At 47.3% G+C, this 19,941-nt stretch overlaps 1 protein-coding gene across 1 annotated transcript in view; it reads left to right on the forward strand.

Annotated features, from left to right (window-relative positions):
• LOC146192197 (high-affinity choline transporter 1-like) overlaps positions 1-16,267 on the forward strand; it is a 41,499-nt gene extending 25,232 nt beyond the window's left edge. Inside the window, exons 7-9 of the mRNA XM_084600424.1 lie at positions 8,502-8,719; positions 9,095-9,849; positions 16,030-16,267. Of these exons, the coding sequence (XP_084456550.1) occupies positions 8,502-8,719; positions 9,095-9,849; positions 16,030-16,267 (1,211 nt within the window). The remainder of the gene's footprint in view (positions 1-8,501; positions 8,720-9,094; positions 9,850-16,029) is intronic.
• Positions 16,268-19,941: the final 3,674 nt, after the last annotated feature.

Here is a 19,941-nt window from a genome sequence, read left to right on the forward strand (position 1 = left end):
CAGCCCAGAAAAAGTGATGGAGAAAGCACGCAGCTTCTTCCAAGAACTATATTCTTTTTATTTATATCGCCGAACCCTGCAGTCCGAGCTCTTTCCCCTCCATAGCCCGCAAGAAAAGCTCCTCGTGGACACGACATGGCTCACCGACGAGGAACTGCACGCAGTACCTAAATCTATGAAGTTGAACAGGAGCCCAGGAACCGATGGCCTACCACCCGCCTTTTATAAACTGTTCTGGCTGCTCTTGAAAGCACCTTTCACCAACTTATTGAACACTCTACTGGGAGCAGGGAAGCTCAGCCCCAGCATGAATGAGGGGGTCTTGACCTTACTGTGCAAAGACAGCCACAGGGCCATGGATCTTACAGCATGGAGGCCTATCTCACTTTTAAACACAGACTACAAGATTTTATCGAAATGTCTGCCATTGCGCCTGACACCCGCGCTCTCCCACATTGTCGGGCCGTACCAGGTTTACTGTGTGCCCGGTCGATCTGTGGAGTTACATGGTCTTGCACTGAAAGACCTCATAACTTGGCTGCGATCGCGCAACCTCGGAGGCATCCTACAAAGAGAAGGCATTTGACAGGCTGTTCTATGAATACCTATTAAACCAGCTGCATCAAGCTAGGATTGACAAGGAATATGTCCGCATGGTGCTAGTACTGTACGCAGAGCCGCGCTCGACAGTCATTATTCAGGGGCGAGTCTGTGAGCATTTCTTGGTAGTGCGGGGCGTCAAGCAGAGGTGCCCGCTTTCCCCGCTACTCTACAGAATAGCGATAGAGCCGCTGCTACAAATCTCGCCACAGACCCCTCCATCACAAGAACCTAGCTCCCAGTCGGCCCTCCAAGTGGTGACGATGTGACAGTCATTGTCCCAGACGCGTACTCAGCGCAGCGGGTACTGCAGATAACCAGCATCTACTGCACTGCAACCCCTTCATGGATCATTGCCTTGTCGGGGCGGAGGGGCTTGCGAAACTCGATGAAGTCGTGAGCTCTGCTGTGTAGGGCCACCCAAGATAGACAGGTCACGGCAGAGAGTTCTGACAAAATGTGATTCACTGGAGAAGGTAATGGCAACCCACTCCAGTATTTCCTGCCAAGAAAACCCTATGGCCAGTCACAATACCATTAACGATATGGCGCCGGAAGATGAGCCCCCCAGGTTGGAAGGCGTCCCACATGTTACTGGGGATGAACAAAGGGCGATTCCTAGTAGCTCCAGGACGAATGAAGCGGCTGGGCTAAAGCCAAAAGGACGCTCAGTTGTGGATGTGTCGGGAAGCGACCGGAAAGTCCGATGTTGCAAGAAGATATATCACATAGCAACATGGAATGTAAGATCTATGACGCAAGGTAAACTGGATGTCGTCAAGCGAGAAATGGACAGATTGAACATTGATATCTTGGGTATCAGCGAGCTCAAGTGGACCGGAATGGGAGAATTTAACTCCGGCGACCATTACGTATTTTACTGTGGGCACGAATCCAAGAGAAGGAATGGGGTCGCTCTCATAGCAAACAGGCGAATGGGCAAAGCAGTGATAGGGTACAACCCCAAAAACGACCCAATGATTTCACTTCGGATCCAAGGTCACCCTTTCAACATACCAGTTATCCAAGTCTATGCACCGACCACTACTGCTGAAGAAGCTGACGTTGAGAGATTTTATGCGGACCTACAATGCCTTTTAGACCGCACCCCATCATCAGATGTCGTTTTTCTCATAGGAGACTGGAATGCTAAGGTCGGGAGTGAAGAAATATTCAGAATTATAGGCAAGTTCGGTCTTGGCGAGCCAAATGAAGCTGGGCAGAGGCTAGTAGAGTTTTGTCAAGAAAACAACCTGACCATAGCGAATACTCACTTTCAACCGCACAAGAGGCGCCTGTACACATGGACTTCACCAGACGGTCTGTACAGAAATCAGATCGATTATATTCTGTGCCGGCAGAGATGGAGAAGCGCTATACAAGCAGTAAAAACAAGGCCTGGGGCCGATTGTGGCACCGATCATCAGCTTCTTGTTGCCAAATTAAGCTTCGAGTGAGGAAAACGCAGAAAAGTAGAAGGCCTTTCAGGTATGATCTGGATCAAATTTCATCAGAACATGCTGTGGAAGTGAGGAATCGATTTCAAGAATTAGATCTAGAAGACAGAGAGCCTGAAGAGATGTGTTCGTGATATACTACAAGAAGTTGCTACTAAGGTAGTTCCAAAGCAAACGAAATGCAAGAAAGTAAACTGGTTATCCGAAGAGGCTTTGTAAATAGCTGAGGAAAGGAGGATGGCAAAAGTTATGGGGGAAAGAGAAAGATACAAGGTTTTCAATGCGGATTTTCAGAAAATAGCAAGGAGAGATAAGAATGCCTTCCTGAACATACAGTGCCAAGCAGTTGAGGACAACAGCCAACTGAGGAACACAAGAGCTCTGTATAAGACAATCAAATATATCAAAGGAAGCTTCTGTGCTAAGCTGGACGTGATAAAGGACAAACGAGGCAGGGTCCTCATTGAATCCTCAGAGGTAAAGGGGAGGTGGCAGGAATACACAGAAGAACTGTACAAGAAGGACCCGGATGTGCAAACCCAACATAAGACGGTTGTGATTACTGATCTCGAGCCGGGCATCCTGAAAAGTGAAGTTGAATGGGCCTTAGCCAGCCTTGCTAAGAACAAAGCTAGCGGAATTGATGGCATTCCAGCTGAGTTGCTTCAAAACCTCAACCATGACGCTGTTAACGTTCTGTATACATTGTCAGCAAATTTGGACAACCCTGCAGTGGCCACATGATTGGAGGAGGTTAGTTTACATCCCCATTCCAAAGAAAATCAATGCCAAAGATTGTTCCAACTACCGCACGATCGCGCTTATTTCGCAAGATAGCAAGGTGATGTTGAAAATCCTCCAAAGTAGGCTGCAGCAGTATGTGGATCGGGAACTTCCGGACGTGCAAGCTGGGTTTCGCAAGGGCAGAGGAACTAGAGACCAGATTGCCAACCTTCGTTGGATGATGGAAAAAGCAAGAGAGTTCCAGAAGTCCATCTACTTCTGCTTTATTGATTATGCGAAAGCATTTGACTGAGTAGATCACAGCAGATTGTGGCAGGCTCTCCAAGAAATGGGAGCTCCAATTCAGCTCATTTGTCTCCTTAGGAACCTGTATGAAGGGCAAGAGGCCACAGTCAGACCTGGGCATGGTCTTACTGACTGATTTCCGATTGAGAAAGGAGTGAGACAAGGCTGCATATTGTCACCCTGCCTATTTAACCTATATGCAGAGTGCATCAGGAGGAAGGCCGGTCTGGACGAGTCTTCAGCTGGAGTGAAGATTGCTGGAAAACGTATCAACAACCTTAGATATGCGGATGATACCACTTTAATGGCAGAAAGTGAAGTGGAACTCAAGAGACGTCTGATGCGCGTACAAGAAGATAGTGAGAAGTTTGGACTCAAACTGAACATTAAAAAGACAAAGATCATGGCTTCTTGCCCTATCAAGTCCTGGAGCATCAAGGGACAAGATGTGGAAGCTGTGACAGATTTTCTCTTGGGCTCCAATATTATCCCGGAAGGGGACTGCAGCCATGAAATTAGGAGACGCCTGCTTCTGGGAAAGAGAGCCATGGCTAGCCTTCACCGCCTAGTAAAGAGAAGACACATTAGTATGCCAAGCAAGATCCGCATAACTCGTGCTATGGTCTTTCCAGTTCTGATGTATGGATGCGAGAGTTGGACTGTGAAGAAGGCTGACCGCCGAAGAATTGACGCGTTTGAGTTGTGGTGCTGGCGGAGACTCTTGAGAGTTCCTTGGATTGCCAGAAGATCAAATCAGTCGATATTTTCGACCGTAAATCCTGACTGCTCATTAGAGGGTCAAATTCTAAAGTTAAAGCTCAGCTACTTTGGTCATCGATGAGAAGAGAGGAGTCACTGGAGAAAGATTTGATGTTGGGAAAGGTTGAGGGTAACCACAGAAGGGGTAGGCAGCGAACGCGATGGTTAGATGGCATCCTCGAGGCGCGCTGCAGATGAAGTTATGTGATGTTATGTTATGAGACCGGAAAGCATGGCGTGATATGGTTCCATAGGGTCACGAAGAGTCGGATACGACTGAACTGAACTGAACTGCACTGCAAGCGGGGCGCGCCTACATAAGAGCAAAAGCTCTGCTATGCACCTGAACAGCGGTACATCTGCAGTCGCAGATATCCCAGTAGTACCAGAAACTAGGCTGCTTGGATTCTACTTTGACCAGAATGGGCCCTCAACAACGAACTGGGAAGCAACCGAAAACAAACTCGCCAGGAAGGCCACAGACTTGTGTTTACTAAGCTGCCCTCCCACAGCACATGCAACTATTATCCGTACACCCCGCCGGGGTGGCGCAGTGGTTATGGCGCTCGACTACTGTTCCCAATGACGCGGGATCGAATCCCAGCCTCGGCGGCCGCTTTTCGATGGAGGCGAAAAGCAAGGCGCCCGTGTGCTGTGCGATGTCAGTGCACGTTAAAGAACTCCAGGTGGTCGAAATTTCCGGAGTCCATCCACTATGGCGTCTCTCATAGCCTGAGTCGCTATGAGAGACCTCAACCGCACCGTAAGGGAAGGGAGGAAGGTGGGAGTGAAAGTGGAAAGAGAGAAAGTGGAGCCGTAGTGGAGGGGTACGGAGTGTTTTTCGACCACCTACGGAATTGTAACGTGCGCTGACATCGCACAGCACAAGAGAGACAGAAGGTTCACAATTGGTTCACAGGAAGGGAAAGACGCAGTATCTGTCACACTTGCTCCGTCGACACCTGAACCGCGCTGTAAGGGAAGGGAGGAAGGTGGGAATGAAAGTGCCCGAGAGACAGAAGCGAAAATAGGGAACGAAAAGGAAGAGGGAGAGAAAGACGCGCGCCGCAACAACAGCCTTCGTCCACCACCGAAACGGTGGCGTGCGCAATGACGGCCCACAACAGACAAAAATCGGTGGCAGGCCCTCCCCCGCCGCAAGCGGCGGTGACCAACCTGCCCCGCCCCCATCTGTCAGCGCACGTTAAAGGTCCCCAGGTGGTCGAAATTACTCCGTAGCCCTCTACTACGACTCCTCTTTCCACTTGCACTCCCACCTTGCTCCCTTCCTTACGGCGCGGTTGGTGTGTCCACAAAATACAAGTGAGACAGTTACCGCGCCTTTCTCTTCCCAATAAACCAATCAATCAGTCAGCGGAGGTGGTTCAGCTACAGAGCCAGTAGCAGGCCCGTGCATTTTCGTTTCCTTCTTCTTACAGCCACAACCGCAAGACACGAAGCTATAGTGCTCTAGAATATATTGGGCAGTGTGACGACCGGCGCCGGAGAGCGGGCCGCTTTTGCGATGACAAGAACCGACTCCCGCGAGAGGGCGCGACGTGCAACAGGGGTGCCACGTTCGCCGCTCGGCGCGTAGCGGCCGCGGGATAGCGGGGGTACAGAGGAGGGGTGCGGTTCTCTTTGGAGTGATTTTCAGACGCTACGCAATTAGTGTGATAATTTATAAAGAGGCAACTTATTCCAGGTGCTTAAACTGATCCCTGCCGTTCTTTTACGTCTATCTGGAGACATCGTGCACGCTTGGGTAGTCCTTCGGAGCAGCGCGCGATGTTTGAATCGCTATCTGAAACTCGCAACATTTCTTCCTGCGGACAGTTACAAATCGTCCAGATGAGCAATTTGTATTTAATGTTTGCAACGAAGCGTGGTGTTTTGCATTCGTTTTTCCCGTAAGGGAATAAAGGCTACTGTCCAGAAGCGCTATTAACACGCGGAGAAGAACAGTGTACATGTGAATCAAAAGTTGTTTGTAATGCCTCTTTAGGAACACTTATTTTTTACAAACCCTATTTACGAACACCTGCTTACATTTTGCAGCTTGCGCTTATTAATACATAACAACGTTTATCTTAAATCGTAAGTAATGTGTAATATATCTCTTTAATCGGTGTTCTTTATGTGCCCTATAATCATTGCTTATATAAATTACAAATACAGTGTGCGAGCAAAACACATTTATTCACTACCGTACTAATTTAAAGCACTGTGGTATTTACCGGCAAAAAATAAAAAATAAACAAGGTATACGCGACTCAAGCATTTATTCTTTGTTCGTGATTAACATATACGTATACCACGGACATTTGTTTGCGTGCCGCTAACCAAAGGGGGAACCAGCTGTTTAGATGAAAAAAAAAAAATCAAGTACAGCTGCGGCATTACTTCAAAAAAAAAAAATGTGAAAAATTAAACCTGTCACATACGTAATACTTTCATAGTGGGCACTTGAGTGCGGACGCTTTACTGGCATCAAATGGTACAGAGCAAGCAAACAAAAATAAAAGCACCGATAATTGCGCGTCGAATTGGCAGGTATGATGCAGTTCTGCGCACCGAGAGAAAGCGGAAAAATGCGAAAAAGATGACGAGCATCTAATACTCAAGCAATTAATATAATGCCGAAATCAAATGCGGACATAATACGTTTTTATTCTTTGAATGTGTGGTATGAAATATGACTAATCGACTGGATATACTTGCAACTACTGCTTACCGGACTATATATAATCGGGCTACTTGCCGCGGGTGCTCTTTGCAGTACTAACCAGACCATAATTGTTAACAAGGTTGATATTACACGTGAAATACTTCCAAGGGAATTTAATTATTTTCCCTTTGGGAACTCGTCGTGATTCGCTTACTTCGCAAAGAGCGAAGCCGCAAAAACACATTAAATTTCATTGCTTCAAGTGGGAGCTTTTCTGGTGCTCCAAGTAGATGAATATTTTGAACCTTCACATTTTACAGAAAGTTTGCAAAATCTGAAGTGCAAAGCAGTCGAAAAGGACCGTGCATCCGAGCCAAATTTTTGAGTAAATTGCGATCTAGCTTCGAACGTATAGCGCTATTTTTGTTCGTGATGAGAAACCGTGCCGGCCTCACAACCTCTCTTTCGCAGAAGGATGATCTGGCGGAAGCGAATTAAGCGTACCCTATAGCCTCTGCGTCCTCTATTTTCCGTCGTTATTTCTTGTTCAAAGCTATTCAATTTTTTATTTTGTATGTACATAAAACAGGACTAGAGCGATCTTCTGGAGGCAATGACTTGCATATTACCGGTGGCTTGCGCACCCTAGAATGGAAACATTTTCTTGAACAATTAGGTCATTGTTAAACTATAACGCATTGAGATTAAATGTCATAAGTATAGCGCACATCTCTGGGTATTTATAAAGCTACCCATTACAACGTTTCAGCTTATGGAGAGAAAAGAAAATGGTGTGTTCTTAGATTAGTGTGCAGTTTCACAAATTGTTGTCTCTTAAATTTCGATGCTTATATATTTATACGCGTTCGATTGCAGCCTGTTTGTGCACTGCTTTCCTCTTCCCGGGCCCTCATTTGGTTCTTATGCTCGGTTGTTTCCTTTTTTTTTTTTGTTGTTTTTAATATATCTCCATTTTTATTTGTCTTTAGCTGCCTTTCTTCGTCGTGCGTTTGCCGTGCCGCACGAAAATTCTGAACCTTTGTTCAAATTCGCGGTCGCTCTTTTCACGGCGCTGCGTGCCTTCCACCAACCCCTTTCTCCCTCCCTGGTAGGCGACACGTTTCTTTTTATTTTTCTGCGCAACCTTTACCTCCCACTTCTTCCACCTTTCCTGACCCACTGTGTTCCGTTATTCAGTAGCCAGTTGGCATGGTGTCGTTCGTTTTTCATGTCCTTACTTTACTATATCTCTACCTCCATGCGGGGTAGTCCACATTTAATTCATTCCAACTGAATGCCGACTTCTCTTGTGGCTTCAATGACGTACTGTAGTCGGCATAGTTGGCGTGGAAAACAACGGAATATACCATTTTGGACTGTTTTGATAATGGGGTTACTGGGACCAGTTTTAGTCAGCGCTCGAACGCACGTGCTGTATGTTTCACTTCTTCATACATCCTGCCTCAACCCTGCCCTCTTTTCAAAACGACTACATTTCTGGATGTGATATAGGTGCTTTAGGAATGCTAAAGCAAGCTGTACGGCGAGTGAAGCGTGCTGTGCGAGTCGTACGCCGACCCTCTCCAAGCTGTTTTCTTCGGAGCGAACTCCTGTCATGTTACTTCCCCGAGGTGTTGCCGACGGCTAAGTGATTGCTAACAGTACTGAGCACCGTTAACCGGCATATTTGTAAAATCTTGTCGCGAACAGCTCGAGACGACGCACAAGCAAACAAGAACGTACAGTCCGCGCGGTATCCGCCCCGCCGCACAGCGCGCATACGCGGGCGCCCGGACGACTGACACACCAGTTGCTGGTGGCGCCCTCTGCGCTGCGGCGCGTCTGTCATCGCAAAAGCGGCCCCTCGCTCCCATGCATTTCGCGGCGCGGTCGGCACACTGCCCAATCTTCTAGAGCACTATAACGAAGCTGAGCCTGCCAGGCGTCCATGCGGCGCTCTTCATTTGGCGATTTCTTCGTCTCTGCAGACTTGACGCAGGCCGGCTACAATAGGCCAGTGCCGCTGACGGGCGAGGCAACGTCGCTGACGCTGCCGCTGGTGCTGCAGTACCTGACGCCAGGCTTCGTGTCGGCCATGGGACTGGGCGCCGTGTCGGCTGCGGTCATGTCCTCCTCTGACTCTTCCATCCTCAGCGCGGCCTCCATGTTCGCCTGGAATATCTACAAGCTGGGCATCAGGCAGAACGTGCGTGCTTGGACAATTCTGCGGCGCGTAATAATGCATTTGAATGGCCGTTCACATAATAACATGTTATTACGACTTTCTTCGCCATGCCAACACGAGCTCAACGAGCGAGTTGGAATTGGATCACTACGGTTGCCCCGCCGCCATTGGGATAATGCGTAGTCAGGCGGCAGTTCTCACTAAGCAAGTGTATAAGCTCTGCCATACACGAGAAGCAATTGATACTGGTAGTGTAACTGCTGTTCTTGCTGTTTGTCCTATGAAGTAGGGTCACGGGAACGGATGCCATATATCAGATGCTTTCATCGAGTTGTAGAGGAACCTGCGTTTAATGTGCGTCTACAGGAGCTAAAGTGCGTACTTTTGGCGGTGCAGGCCACGGAGAAGGAGGTGATAGGTGTGATGCGACTGTCCATTATTCTGGTGGGTGCGCTGGCCACCTTCATGGCACTTACGGCCGAGTCTATCTACGGCCTGTGGTACCTGTCCTCCGACCTGGTCTACGTTATCCTCTTCCCGCAGCTCGTGTCTGTCGTGTACCTCAAGGAGCACGTCAACACGTACGGCTCGTTTGCCGCATATGTCGTAGGCTGCTTCTTTCGCGCCGGCGGCGGCGAGTCCATCCTCAAGATACCGCCCTTCATCAAGTACCCATTCTTCGACTACGAGAACAACCTGCAGCTGTTTCCGTTCCGTACGTTTTCCATGGCCGTTAGCTTCCTGACACTGCTTGCCGTGTCCGGTGGCGCAACGTGGTTGTTCACCAGCGGCCGCGTGTCCCTAGTCTGGGACGTGTTTCGATGCTTTCAACCCCAACCAGAAGACAAAGAGCAGCTACTTGTTGGGGCGGAACTAAAGTCACCAGCACCAGCGCCGGCCGCCCCGGCTTCTGTTTCGGCTGCGGCTCCGCGCCCGGCTCCAGACCTGGCTCCTGCTCCCGCCCCAGCTTTATCCCCAGCCCCGGCCACGGCTCTGGCTACGCTTACCGCTCCAACCACAGTACCGGCGCCGACCTTGTCCTCGGTGATCGAGGTGACTCCAAGCAGCGCTATCGCTCCACCGCCTCCGCCTCCTAAAGAGGAAGCGCAACAGGAGACGTCGGTGGCACCTGCCCTCTCGGCGATGCATTCGTAAGCTATCCAGCTTAAAGTTCTTTCCAATGTCCCTAATCGTTAAAATGTAGGTTATAATAACGGGCTAGGCGAACAGCCCACAAAGCCGAGAATTTCAAGTTTTGAGCTGCTGCATCTGTGACCTGCCAAGGTCAAGAATGGTTTCTTTGAAGGCGAGCAGCGGGCGAAATCGCTACTCAGTGATGCGTGCCTAGTGCAAATATGTCGGGAGTGCTGGGCCATTGGTAATTATCCGTTCGATGCTCTGCGTCGAGGCGAACCCAGATACTTAGGTACCGATTACCCTGCCCGTCGGAAGTATTTAAACCAGAACTATCGGCTGATGAAAATTACTTTCGGCAGTGTCAAGTAACACCAGTGTAGGAGCACGAAAATATCGAACCGCAGAGGGCAGTGTGTGGAAGGAACAGGTGTCACTGTCTAATCAGCTAGTGCCTCACCTCGTTCGTGTACTTAGCTTGCAAAGGTCTCTGCGATTTTCGGCGAGCCAATGATAGCCTCCACGACTGATGTGAAGCTAAAAGGTCCTGCCTCACGAGCATTTTTAACGGCCGCTTAGAGGACAGCCAGTTGAACTTGACAGTTAGAAAGGTTGCACGGTGGCGCCAACTGACGTTGAGATCTGAAAAGCAGTTCAGTACGAGGGAGGTCTGAGCCGGAGTCTTGTCTATTGAACCGATTAGCGGATAAGATAGTGGTCGCAACCCGCCACATGAGCCGAATTGCCGGAATTCAGTACTGCTCTAATTACTGCCATTTTTTTTCTCAAATCAAATCAGTCAAAAAATTGCCTTGGCTAATATAAGTTTTTTTACTCATTTTATTTAAGAAAAATATCAGTAAATCAAATCTGTCAAAAAGTTGTCTTGGCTACTATAAGCTTTCCGATCGCATTTTGCAGTGAAAAACCAGTGCCACTGGGAGCCAGCGCCCCAGCGCCATACCTGATTATGGTCCCAGTATGACGCTGGACACTGGGCGCACTGGGACGCGGCATACTGGGACGCTCCGCGCTGGCGGCACTGTTCGCCCGAAAAAAAAAAAGGCGTGGGATAAAAATTAAACAAGTAAAAAGGAACGAAACAAGTTAGGTACATAAAAAACCTAAAAAAAATAAAAAAAAAATTAATGCACCAAGCGTGCCTCGAACTAAGTCCCTAGGTACATACCAATCACTAGCTCAGCACGCTAACCACTCAACCACGCCGAGAACTGGATTTTCTATAAACATTTTTGCATTTTATGTCATGACCCGCATTTAAAAGGTTGGGACTTCATGTTTCGCAGTCTACAGACCATTGCTACCGCTCTAACAATTGCAACTTCTTGATCATTTTAGCTTGCTGTCTGCTCTCACGACTTGCAACTAATGTTCTGGGTGCCTATGCGCGCTATTCTGTGCACTGGAATCATTTTAACATGTGGAGTTTGACATCGCTGGCAAATTTACCAACGCCGGCTCTTGGGTGGTGCTCTGCTACCGTGGGCGTAATTTTCGCTGAACACGGAGCTTTAGTAGAAGCCTTCAAAGAAAAACGTGCGACCAAGCTTCAATACCAGCAAGCGCCGCAGCGATGACCCTAATTGCGTGTAACTAAACCTTATTTGTATGTAAACATTGCGGGAAACGTTGCGATGACCGAGGGCTCGGCTGCTTGATACGCAGAGTAAGAAGGAGCGCAAAAGCTTGAGAAACACGCCAAATATTATGTATTACAAGCGCTGTATGTTGTTGCTTTTTCTCTCATGGACCCATCGCTCGGTAAACTACTCTTCCTCGTTTTAGTTTTTCTTTCTGCTGTTGATACTGGGCCGTGGTGCAGGCTACGCTCGCCTGCGATTGAGCCCGCATTGAACATTTTGGCAGTAATCATTGTGTTAGAGTGCCCTTAAGACCAGCTGTGAAGTTGGTTATGCATGGTAGCCCACATTATTCAATTCCAGCTTTAGTAGTGAGTTAATCGTCGGTCTGTCATGAGATCGAGGCGCAGCGATCGTTGTCGCTCTCGGAACGCTCGAAACGACCTATCGAAACATGGAAACTCTAGAAAAAATATACTGCCTTTGTTTTCTTACAAAAGTGCAACGCCTTCACAGCAAAAAGCGCTTGCTTGAACCATATTTTTCATATGCCCTCCGATGGTCGACTGAGAGTACGCTGTTGCCCTGTTGGCCCCTGAGGGATGCTACTCCGGCTGACGCCGCACGCCGCACCGTCTATACTGGGACACTGGGACCAGTGCGGCCCAGCGCACATACAGCGCTTCTCCCAGTGCATCACGGATGCCAGCGACACACCCAGCGTCAAAAGTCTAATCCCAGCGTTTTTTTTCCATCGCACCAGTGCAGCCAGTGTCTTCCCGTTACTGCTCCAGTGAATATCGCAGACCTCCAGCGTGCCCAGCAGATCCAGTGCAAAACCAGCGCGAAAATCTTACTGGTTTCGCACTGGAGACGCTGGTTTTTGCAATAAGGTAAGATGCCCGACTACTGTGCCGGAGTACACGGGTTGCGTATTAAGAAACCATTTCCCGTAGGAGCATTCGAGCAGACGACGCTCTGGCGTGGATGGATGGATGGAATATAGGAGCGTCCCCTTTGAAACGGGGTGGTAGCAGTAGCCATCATGCTCATTTTTCTCCCTATATCTTAATTATTGATTTAGAATGGTTAACTAAACCATCATTCTATTTGTTAAATTTTTGTTCCTACAATACTAACATTATGTCACTTCTCTGCTTTTAAGCCACCAATCTTCCAGTCGTTTTTTGCTAGTTTCAACCGCCGGTTTATTCACCCGGCCACTGTTATCTCTAAACCCCAGAGCTTCAGGAACAGTGATTGCGCCTGCATCGACTTCCGGATGGATACCATTACATTCGAGTATAATATGGCCAATTGTTTCACTGGAGTTTCCACATACAGCACATGCGTCATCTCCATTGTTAAATTTCTTTTTGTAGCTGTGCGTTCTAAGGCACCCTGATCTAGCTTCAAAAAGTAGGGCAGTGCCTCTTGAGTTATCAAAGAAATCTTCCTTCCTGATCTGCATTTTCCACTTTCGGTATAATTCCACACCGTTTCTTTTCCATCGAATTTATCCAATTTTTACCTTCTGTGTTTTTCACCTGTTGCGTAATGCTCTTTATTTCTCCGTCCTTGTGACTAGCATACTTACTAGTTAGTTTCCTAGTTCTTTTCCTCCGTTGTGAGCCAACGCTTTTTAAGTACAGGTATTTAAATACTTTAGCTGTCCATCTGTTACTGTCCAGTTTCCTCAGGCGTTCCTCATATAATATTTTACTCTGAGCTTCCCGTACTTCGAAAGATGCCCAGCCCATATCTCCCTGTACCGCCTCATTTGTAGTTTGCCGTGGGCACCTAGTGCTAATCGTCCAACGGATCTCTGATTTATTTCTAATGTCGACTGTACCTCTGATTTTAGGCACAAAACCGCATTTCCGAAAGTTTGTCCGGGCACCATAATTCCTTTCCCAATACCCCTCAAAACCTCATACCTATTGTATCCCCACAATGCTTTATGCTTCATTATCCCGGCATTCCTTCGCCCTTTGGCCTTAAGTGATTGCTCATGCTTTCCAATGTATGCCAATCCTTCGTTTACCCATACCCCCAGATATTTATATTCTGCTACTTTAGGTATTTAATGGCCTTGTATTTTAAGACCCTGATCAGACGAGCCGTTGAAAATCGTCAGACCCGACCTAACTGCGCTGAAACTGAAGCCTAGAGCGTCCCCTTTGTCTCCGCAATACTTAGAGTGCAATTTTTCCAGGCTCTCAGCTAGCAGCACAATATCGTCTGCATACATCAAACCGGGGAGGCGCTGCTCTACCGCCTTTCCACCTAATCTGTATGACAGGTTAAAACCTAGGTTACTGTCTTGTATCCTCCGTTCCAGGTTTATCATATAAAGCATGAACAGCACCGGTGATTGAGGACAGCCTTGTCTTAATCCTTTGCATACTTTGACATCCTCCGTACTTCTTATCCCTTTCCACGTAATTTCTACTTTGTTATCCCGGTATATTTCCTGTAGGAACTCTATTATCTCATAACAGATACCTTCTTCTTTTAATATGTTCCACAGGAGTTCCCTGCTTACGTTGTCATACGCCCCGTTTATGTCCAGGAAGGCCAAATACAAAGGTCTATTTTCCACTCTAGATATTTCGATGCATTGGGTAAGCACGAACAGGCTATCATCTAAGCGCCTACCATTTCTAAAGCCGTTCTGAAGTTCTCCGAGTATCTTGTTACTTTCAACCCATGCTTGCACCTTTAATTTCACCGCCTGCATGGCTAACCTGTATGTTACAGATGGTATGGTAATCGGCCTGTAGGATTTTATGTGCATCCTATCTTCTTTCCTTTTAGAAATCAAAATCATTTACTCTGCCGTCAGCTGCCCGTAATTTGCTTATTCGTTATGACTTTTTCCAGAGTTTTTAACAACGTTTCCTTACTTTTTGGACCAAATTTATTAATCAGCTTGATCGGAATTTCATCTATTCCTATAGGTGTGCTTTTAGGAATATATTTTCCGCCTTTTTCCAGTTTCGATTGGTCAGTTCTAAGCTGCTTTCTATTCGGCTATGTTGTGTTGCTTTCAGATTTGCAGAGACTACCCTATCCTCGCTCCTAAATCAATGGGCTATAACTGATTTAATTTAGTTCATAGCGTGGTCTCCCTTTAAACAATTTCCCTCGTTATCTTGAATTCGTTCCTGCTTTGTTTTGTTATTTTTACCTAGCCAGCTTATATGGTTCCAGAATATTCTTGGTCCACCTCTAGTGGCATCGTGGATTTTAATCATTCAGCGATCGGTGGACTGCTTTATTTTACTTTACGAGTACATTAAGTTGCTTTTGTCTATACAATTCCCATTTTTGGTCTATTTCCTCCTGAGATACCTATGCTTTTTGCCTCTCGGTGTGATCTTGAAGCCGCCCGTCGTTGTTCAATGGCATCCCCTATTTCCTTATTCCACTAGCTCCGTGGCTTCCTCTTTCCATTCCAGTGGTTTGCTACTTTAAAGTCCTTAATTTTTCTTCTTATTAGCAGTTCTACCTGTTCATAATCCCAATCTTCCGTTTTGCTTTTCTCTATTGCTTCCTCTATCTCTGCTGCTACTTGCGCTCCCTGGCGCCATCTGTCAGCGCGCGTGGCCAGGGGACTGCACGTCGCGCGGGCGTCGCGTGTAGTATGCGCGCCTGTGTGCATGTTTTCAGTTCTGTCGCTAATGTGCTCTACCACCCAATAATGTTGTCTGCGGGGCACCGCTGGTTCCAGTTCTTCCTTCACTCACGTAACATCATTTTTTCTGGGCAGTGAACGGGGGCAAAGGTTTCGAGAGTGACTGTGGACGAGCAGCTCTCCAGGTAGGGGATTGGAAGATGGATATGCTTTTGAGAGAAGGCACTCGTCTTACCAGCTGCGTCATTGGCTTCAACTTTGCAGTCCTTTTTATGGCCAAGGTCATTATACGGAGCCGACACTGAGTCCTCTTCCAACCATGGTCCGTAAAATCTTGCAGGTGTCCGGAGGCACATTCACCCACTCACTCCATTATTTTCAAAAGTTTGGTTTGGTTTGTGGGGTTTAACGTCCCAAAGCAACTTAGGCTATGAGAGACGCCGTAGTGAATGATTCCGGAAACTTCGACCACCTGGGGTTCTTTAACATCGCACAGCACACGGGTGCCTTTCTTTTCGCCGCCATCGAAAAGCGGCCCCTGAGGCCGGGATTCGATCCCGCGTCCTTGGGAACAGTATTTGAGCGCCGTAACTACTGCGCCACCCCGGCGGGGTGATTGCCAAAACCCACCCACTCTGGTTCTTGCGAATATTCTGTTTGGCTATCTGGAGGTAAAGGGTGAACGCTCCTGGCTTGGTGTGGATCCTTCAGTTGAACGGACACTTAAAGACGCATTAGGAGACCGTGCCTGCACATATGTTGATAACATTAAGCCCTGTGCCAATGAACTGCCAGCGTAGTGGCTGCGGTTGCCCTTGTCCTTACGACCGATCTTTTTTCTCAGTGTTCCTCTCAGCGTTCCCTTCGACGGCGGCAGTTTTGAATACTGTCGTTCCGCGCGTTCGAATTGTGTGTCCTGAAAAGTGCCACAAGCCATCCATCCCACCTCCTCTCTGCAGGAAGGAGCGTCGCCATTCCAAAAGCAGCCGGCACAGCAGCCGGCACAGCAGCAGCCACCTTGCAGAGAACACAGAGAGCAAGGAAGGCAGCGAAGCTGGGGGCAAACGCAAGCGCAAGAAGCACCGCCGCAGCTCGGGCTCGTCGAAGTCTGCGCAGAGTGACGTCAGCACGGTGTCGCAAGAACAGCCGGCGGCTACTGTCAGCGAGGCCGAGCCACCGCCGCGTACCAAGGACTGAGCGACTTCTGCAGCGGTGCTGTTACGAACGTAGCGCAGAGTTGCGCTAGCGATGATAAAGTTTCCTCCGCGCTGTGTGGTTGCCTCATAGACGTTGGGAATTCGCTTGCACCTGAAATCACAACCGCTTTGCGAAGCGATGCGGGCTCGGAGCTTCGTATAGTTTCGCTGCCCTGAAAGCAATCCCATGTGGAGCTTATATCACCATAGCACCGGGGAATACGCCAAATGTGGAGGTGGCATTAATCGATCCTAATTATTCTTGCAAATCCGTAGTACCGAAGGCCACAATCCGTCATTAGGTGTGCCTGCCGCAGTGAATCTGTGGTTAAAAAAATAGAACGACGACTGGGCCTAGTTTGTTGCCAGACTATAGAATGAAACACGCAGTAGGATTTACAGCTTGAAAGCATTATCTGTGTGGGGCTCTCGGCGGGTGATGGTTTCGAACTTTCGAATGTGGCTGAGGCAGCCTCGTTTCGATGGAGGCGAAATGCAATGTTTCTTATTTCTGGGCGATGTGATGTCGATGTAAGTTAAATAACCCCAGTTGGTCGAAATCAGTCCGCAACCCATGAAGGTATAGCTGATATTCATATTGGCAAATTCGAAGGCGCCAATTGTCCGTTTTTTTGTTTTTTTTTAAAGTTGATTTTATTTCGCGCTTACTGTGGCTGAATAGGAAGGCGTTAAAGTATTCAGCATATGCTTCGCATCCATGGTAGTGGCCTCACCTGTTCCATCCAATGTTTCTAAGTAGTGCTTGTAGGGTCATATTGTCACGTAGTGGTGACAAGGCCATTGGCACCAAAAGAAGACACAGGCTTGGTGGTACTGAAATTAACTCTTTATTGGGCTGACTTGCGCCCGCAAAAGAACTAAGCAACTCGGCGGCGGCGATAGCAACAAACGTGCTCGTCGATCGTCAAAGAATGCCCGTCACACTCTTCAACGCTCAATTTAAAGGCTGCTCAGAACAATCTAAATAACGTCGCAAACTGCTACTAGCACAACTTGGAACATTGTAGAAACATACGCAAGTGATTAGAATTTTCGAGACAGATCTCGGCTCATCTCTCGCGAGAAAGAAAATGATAATACGCCGTATCGCGACAACAAGCATGAACAAAGATGGGATACAGTTTTGAAGGTTTCGCGGCAATATAATGGTTATCGAATATTTTGTTGTAGATACAAAGTTTCTGATACGTGGACGGTTTTTAGATTAGATGTACCCCCGCATGCAGCTTGTATAAAGGCAGGTTGGCGTACTGAAGACATTCGGCTAAATTTAACAGCAGAAGTGGACAGTGAACAACTTCAGCTTTTGGATTTGTCCTTGGCTTTGCGCGCGGAAAATCGTACTGTGAACAAATTGGAGAGAGCGTTCTGGCACGTCTGCAGGCTTCGCGCAAACGGCTGCCGCGTAGAAATCATTTCAGCCTTAAAAAAACTCGCTAGATGTGTGAAAAGCCGTTGATCGTCCCAATGTAGTAAAGCAAATACGCGCAGTGATTCCATTGACACATGGCTTATCTCATGGGATGAAGAACGCCGCAGACAAGTACGACATTGATGTGCAAAACAAGGAAGTGTGTTAGCGAGAGAGGAAGACACAAAATGGAAATAAAGATTACTGCCAGATACGAGTTCCCGAGGTATTCGTTACGATGTAAGCGTTTTTGCTTTGTTTAAGTTTCTATTGTAGATATACGTCTACAATTCCTTAATAAATTTAGTTGATAGCGGTTGTCCGTCATCCCGTCCTCTATTCGCTGTTGACTCAAATCAATACAAACCAACCAGCCCAAATTTCAGTTCAGTTCAGTTCAGTTCAGTCGTTCAGTCGTGTCCGACTCTTCGTGACCCTGTGGACCATATCGCGCCACGCTTTCCGGTCTCTCACTTTCTTCCTAACATCACATAACTTCATCTGCAGCGCCTCGAGGATGTCGTCTAACCATCGCATTTGCTGCCTACCCCTTCTCCGGTGACACTCAACCTTTCCCAACATTAAATATTTCTTCAGCGACTTTTCTCTTCTCATCAGATGACCAAGTAGCTGAGCTGAGTTCAAATGTAGGCTTCCTCTATTCTGGCTTTAACGCTCTTTTCTCTTATAGTAGCGAACGCGTATACCAACTCGCCCAAATTTAACCTGTACTTTATGCCCAAAGGACGAATTTGGTGAGCTCTTGGAGCTCTCTCAACCCAAATCAATGAGAAGTCACGTTGCTCAGCTCTGTCTCGGAGGACCAACTCCAGGGTGTGGCAAAATGCATGGAGGTGGCTGCGAGGTAATGGCTCAAGTCACATCAATCCTGTTTGGCACACGAAGTGTAAAACTTCCTTCCTCTACTGTACGAATTTGTTAAACCCGCAACGGGTCAGAATAAGGCATGGAAGGGGGAGCCAAACATGCGCCAAGGTCATAATCTAGTTATTTAGGCCATGCTGCAGGTTAGGTGATTCATAACTTATGCTATTTAGATATTGATGAATATTAAGTAGGAAGTGGAGTGAAAAGAAATAAAATAATCTGACAGTTGACATTGACTCCGCATTTGAGTGAACAGATGAAATCTGTTCCATGAAATTTCGACGACAAAATGAACATGCTGTTAACATATGCCATTCAATAATGCTATCAACTTAGCTTTCGTGAAAAACAAGGTGTCGCTTAGTGCTCGGCACGCATACACAAATTTTCGTTTTCCAACCGCTTACCAAAAAGGAATCTGCCCATCTGGTGCTTAACAATTCCTTTTTTTAATTTGCACACAGCGTACGCGGCGTTTCACTGGTATTAAGCAGCTGCCTAGAAATTGCCACTTCCTGTTTGCCCTTCAACACGACTTGGTGTGTTCATTCATGACTGCAATAACATCGACTTGAGGGTTACGCTACAAAACCTAAAGGGCTGAAATCGGAATTCCGCCAATTCCTATCAGAAAAGGCAGCTCGGACGAGATTTCAGTGCCCGGGTTCTTTTAATGCAGAGAATGGTTCCACTATGGCTTATAACTCCAAATCGACTCAGACGAAAAGGGGCATAGGGTGGAGATTTCAATACTTTGTGTCACCGTAATTCTACACTTAAAGGGCGTCCATATTTTCCATGTTCTTATTTTTGTATTATGCTTTCATTCACTGTCACCTCCCTTGTGGGATAGTCGCTTGAGGAAATACTTACCACTGCAATATATTGTCTACACAGAATTTAAAAATCAGGCCATCCGCATTATCACCCGCAGCAGCTTTTCTACTAACGATAGTTCCTTAATATATGAACATCATGTCTTATCAGTCCACCAGCTTTTTCAGTGTCACTTTGTAATCATGTTGTTTAAGCTTTCAAACGACACCCTGCATTTTCAGTTTGACTCCCGAAAGTTCGTACCAATTATTGAAGAATGACGTCATCTTTCGTAGCCATCTCATTTTGGAACTCGTTGCCTTTCACGCTGAAAACATTTGTGACCTAGCTTGAATTCCTTACGTGCTATACTTTTTATACGTCTAATACCTGCGTTATTGCCTTTGTGTTTGTGTAATAGTACTGATTTGCCATGTTTTGCAAATTATAACCGTCCGCTAACTATGCTTTCATTTCTTTTGCTGTAATGGTCTATCGAGGATCGCGGTACAGTCTTCTGACTATGGGGACCCTCGTCT

The sequence above is a fragment of the Amblyomma maculatum genome, chromosome 4 (assembly GCF_055883805.1).
Source record: "Amblyomma maculatum isolate TAMU_Amacu chromosome 4, ASM5588380v1, whole genome shotgun sequence".
Classification (NCBI taxonomy): domain Eukaryota; kingdom Metazoa; phylum Arthropoda; class Arachnida; order Ixodida; family Ixodidae; genus Amblyomma; species Amblyomma maculatum.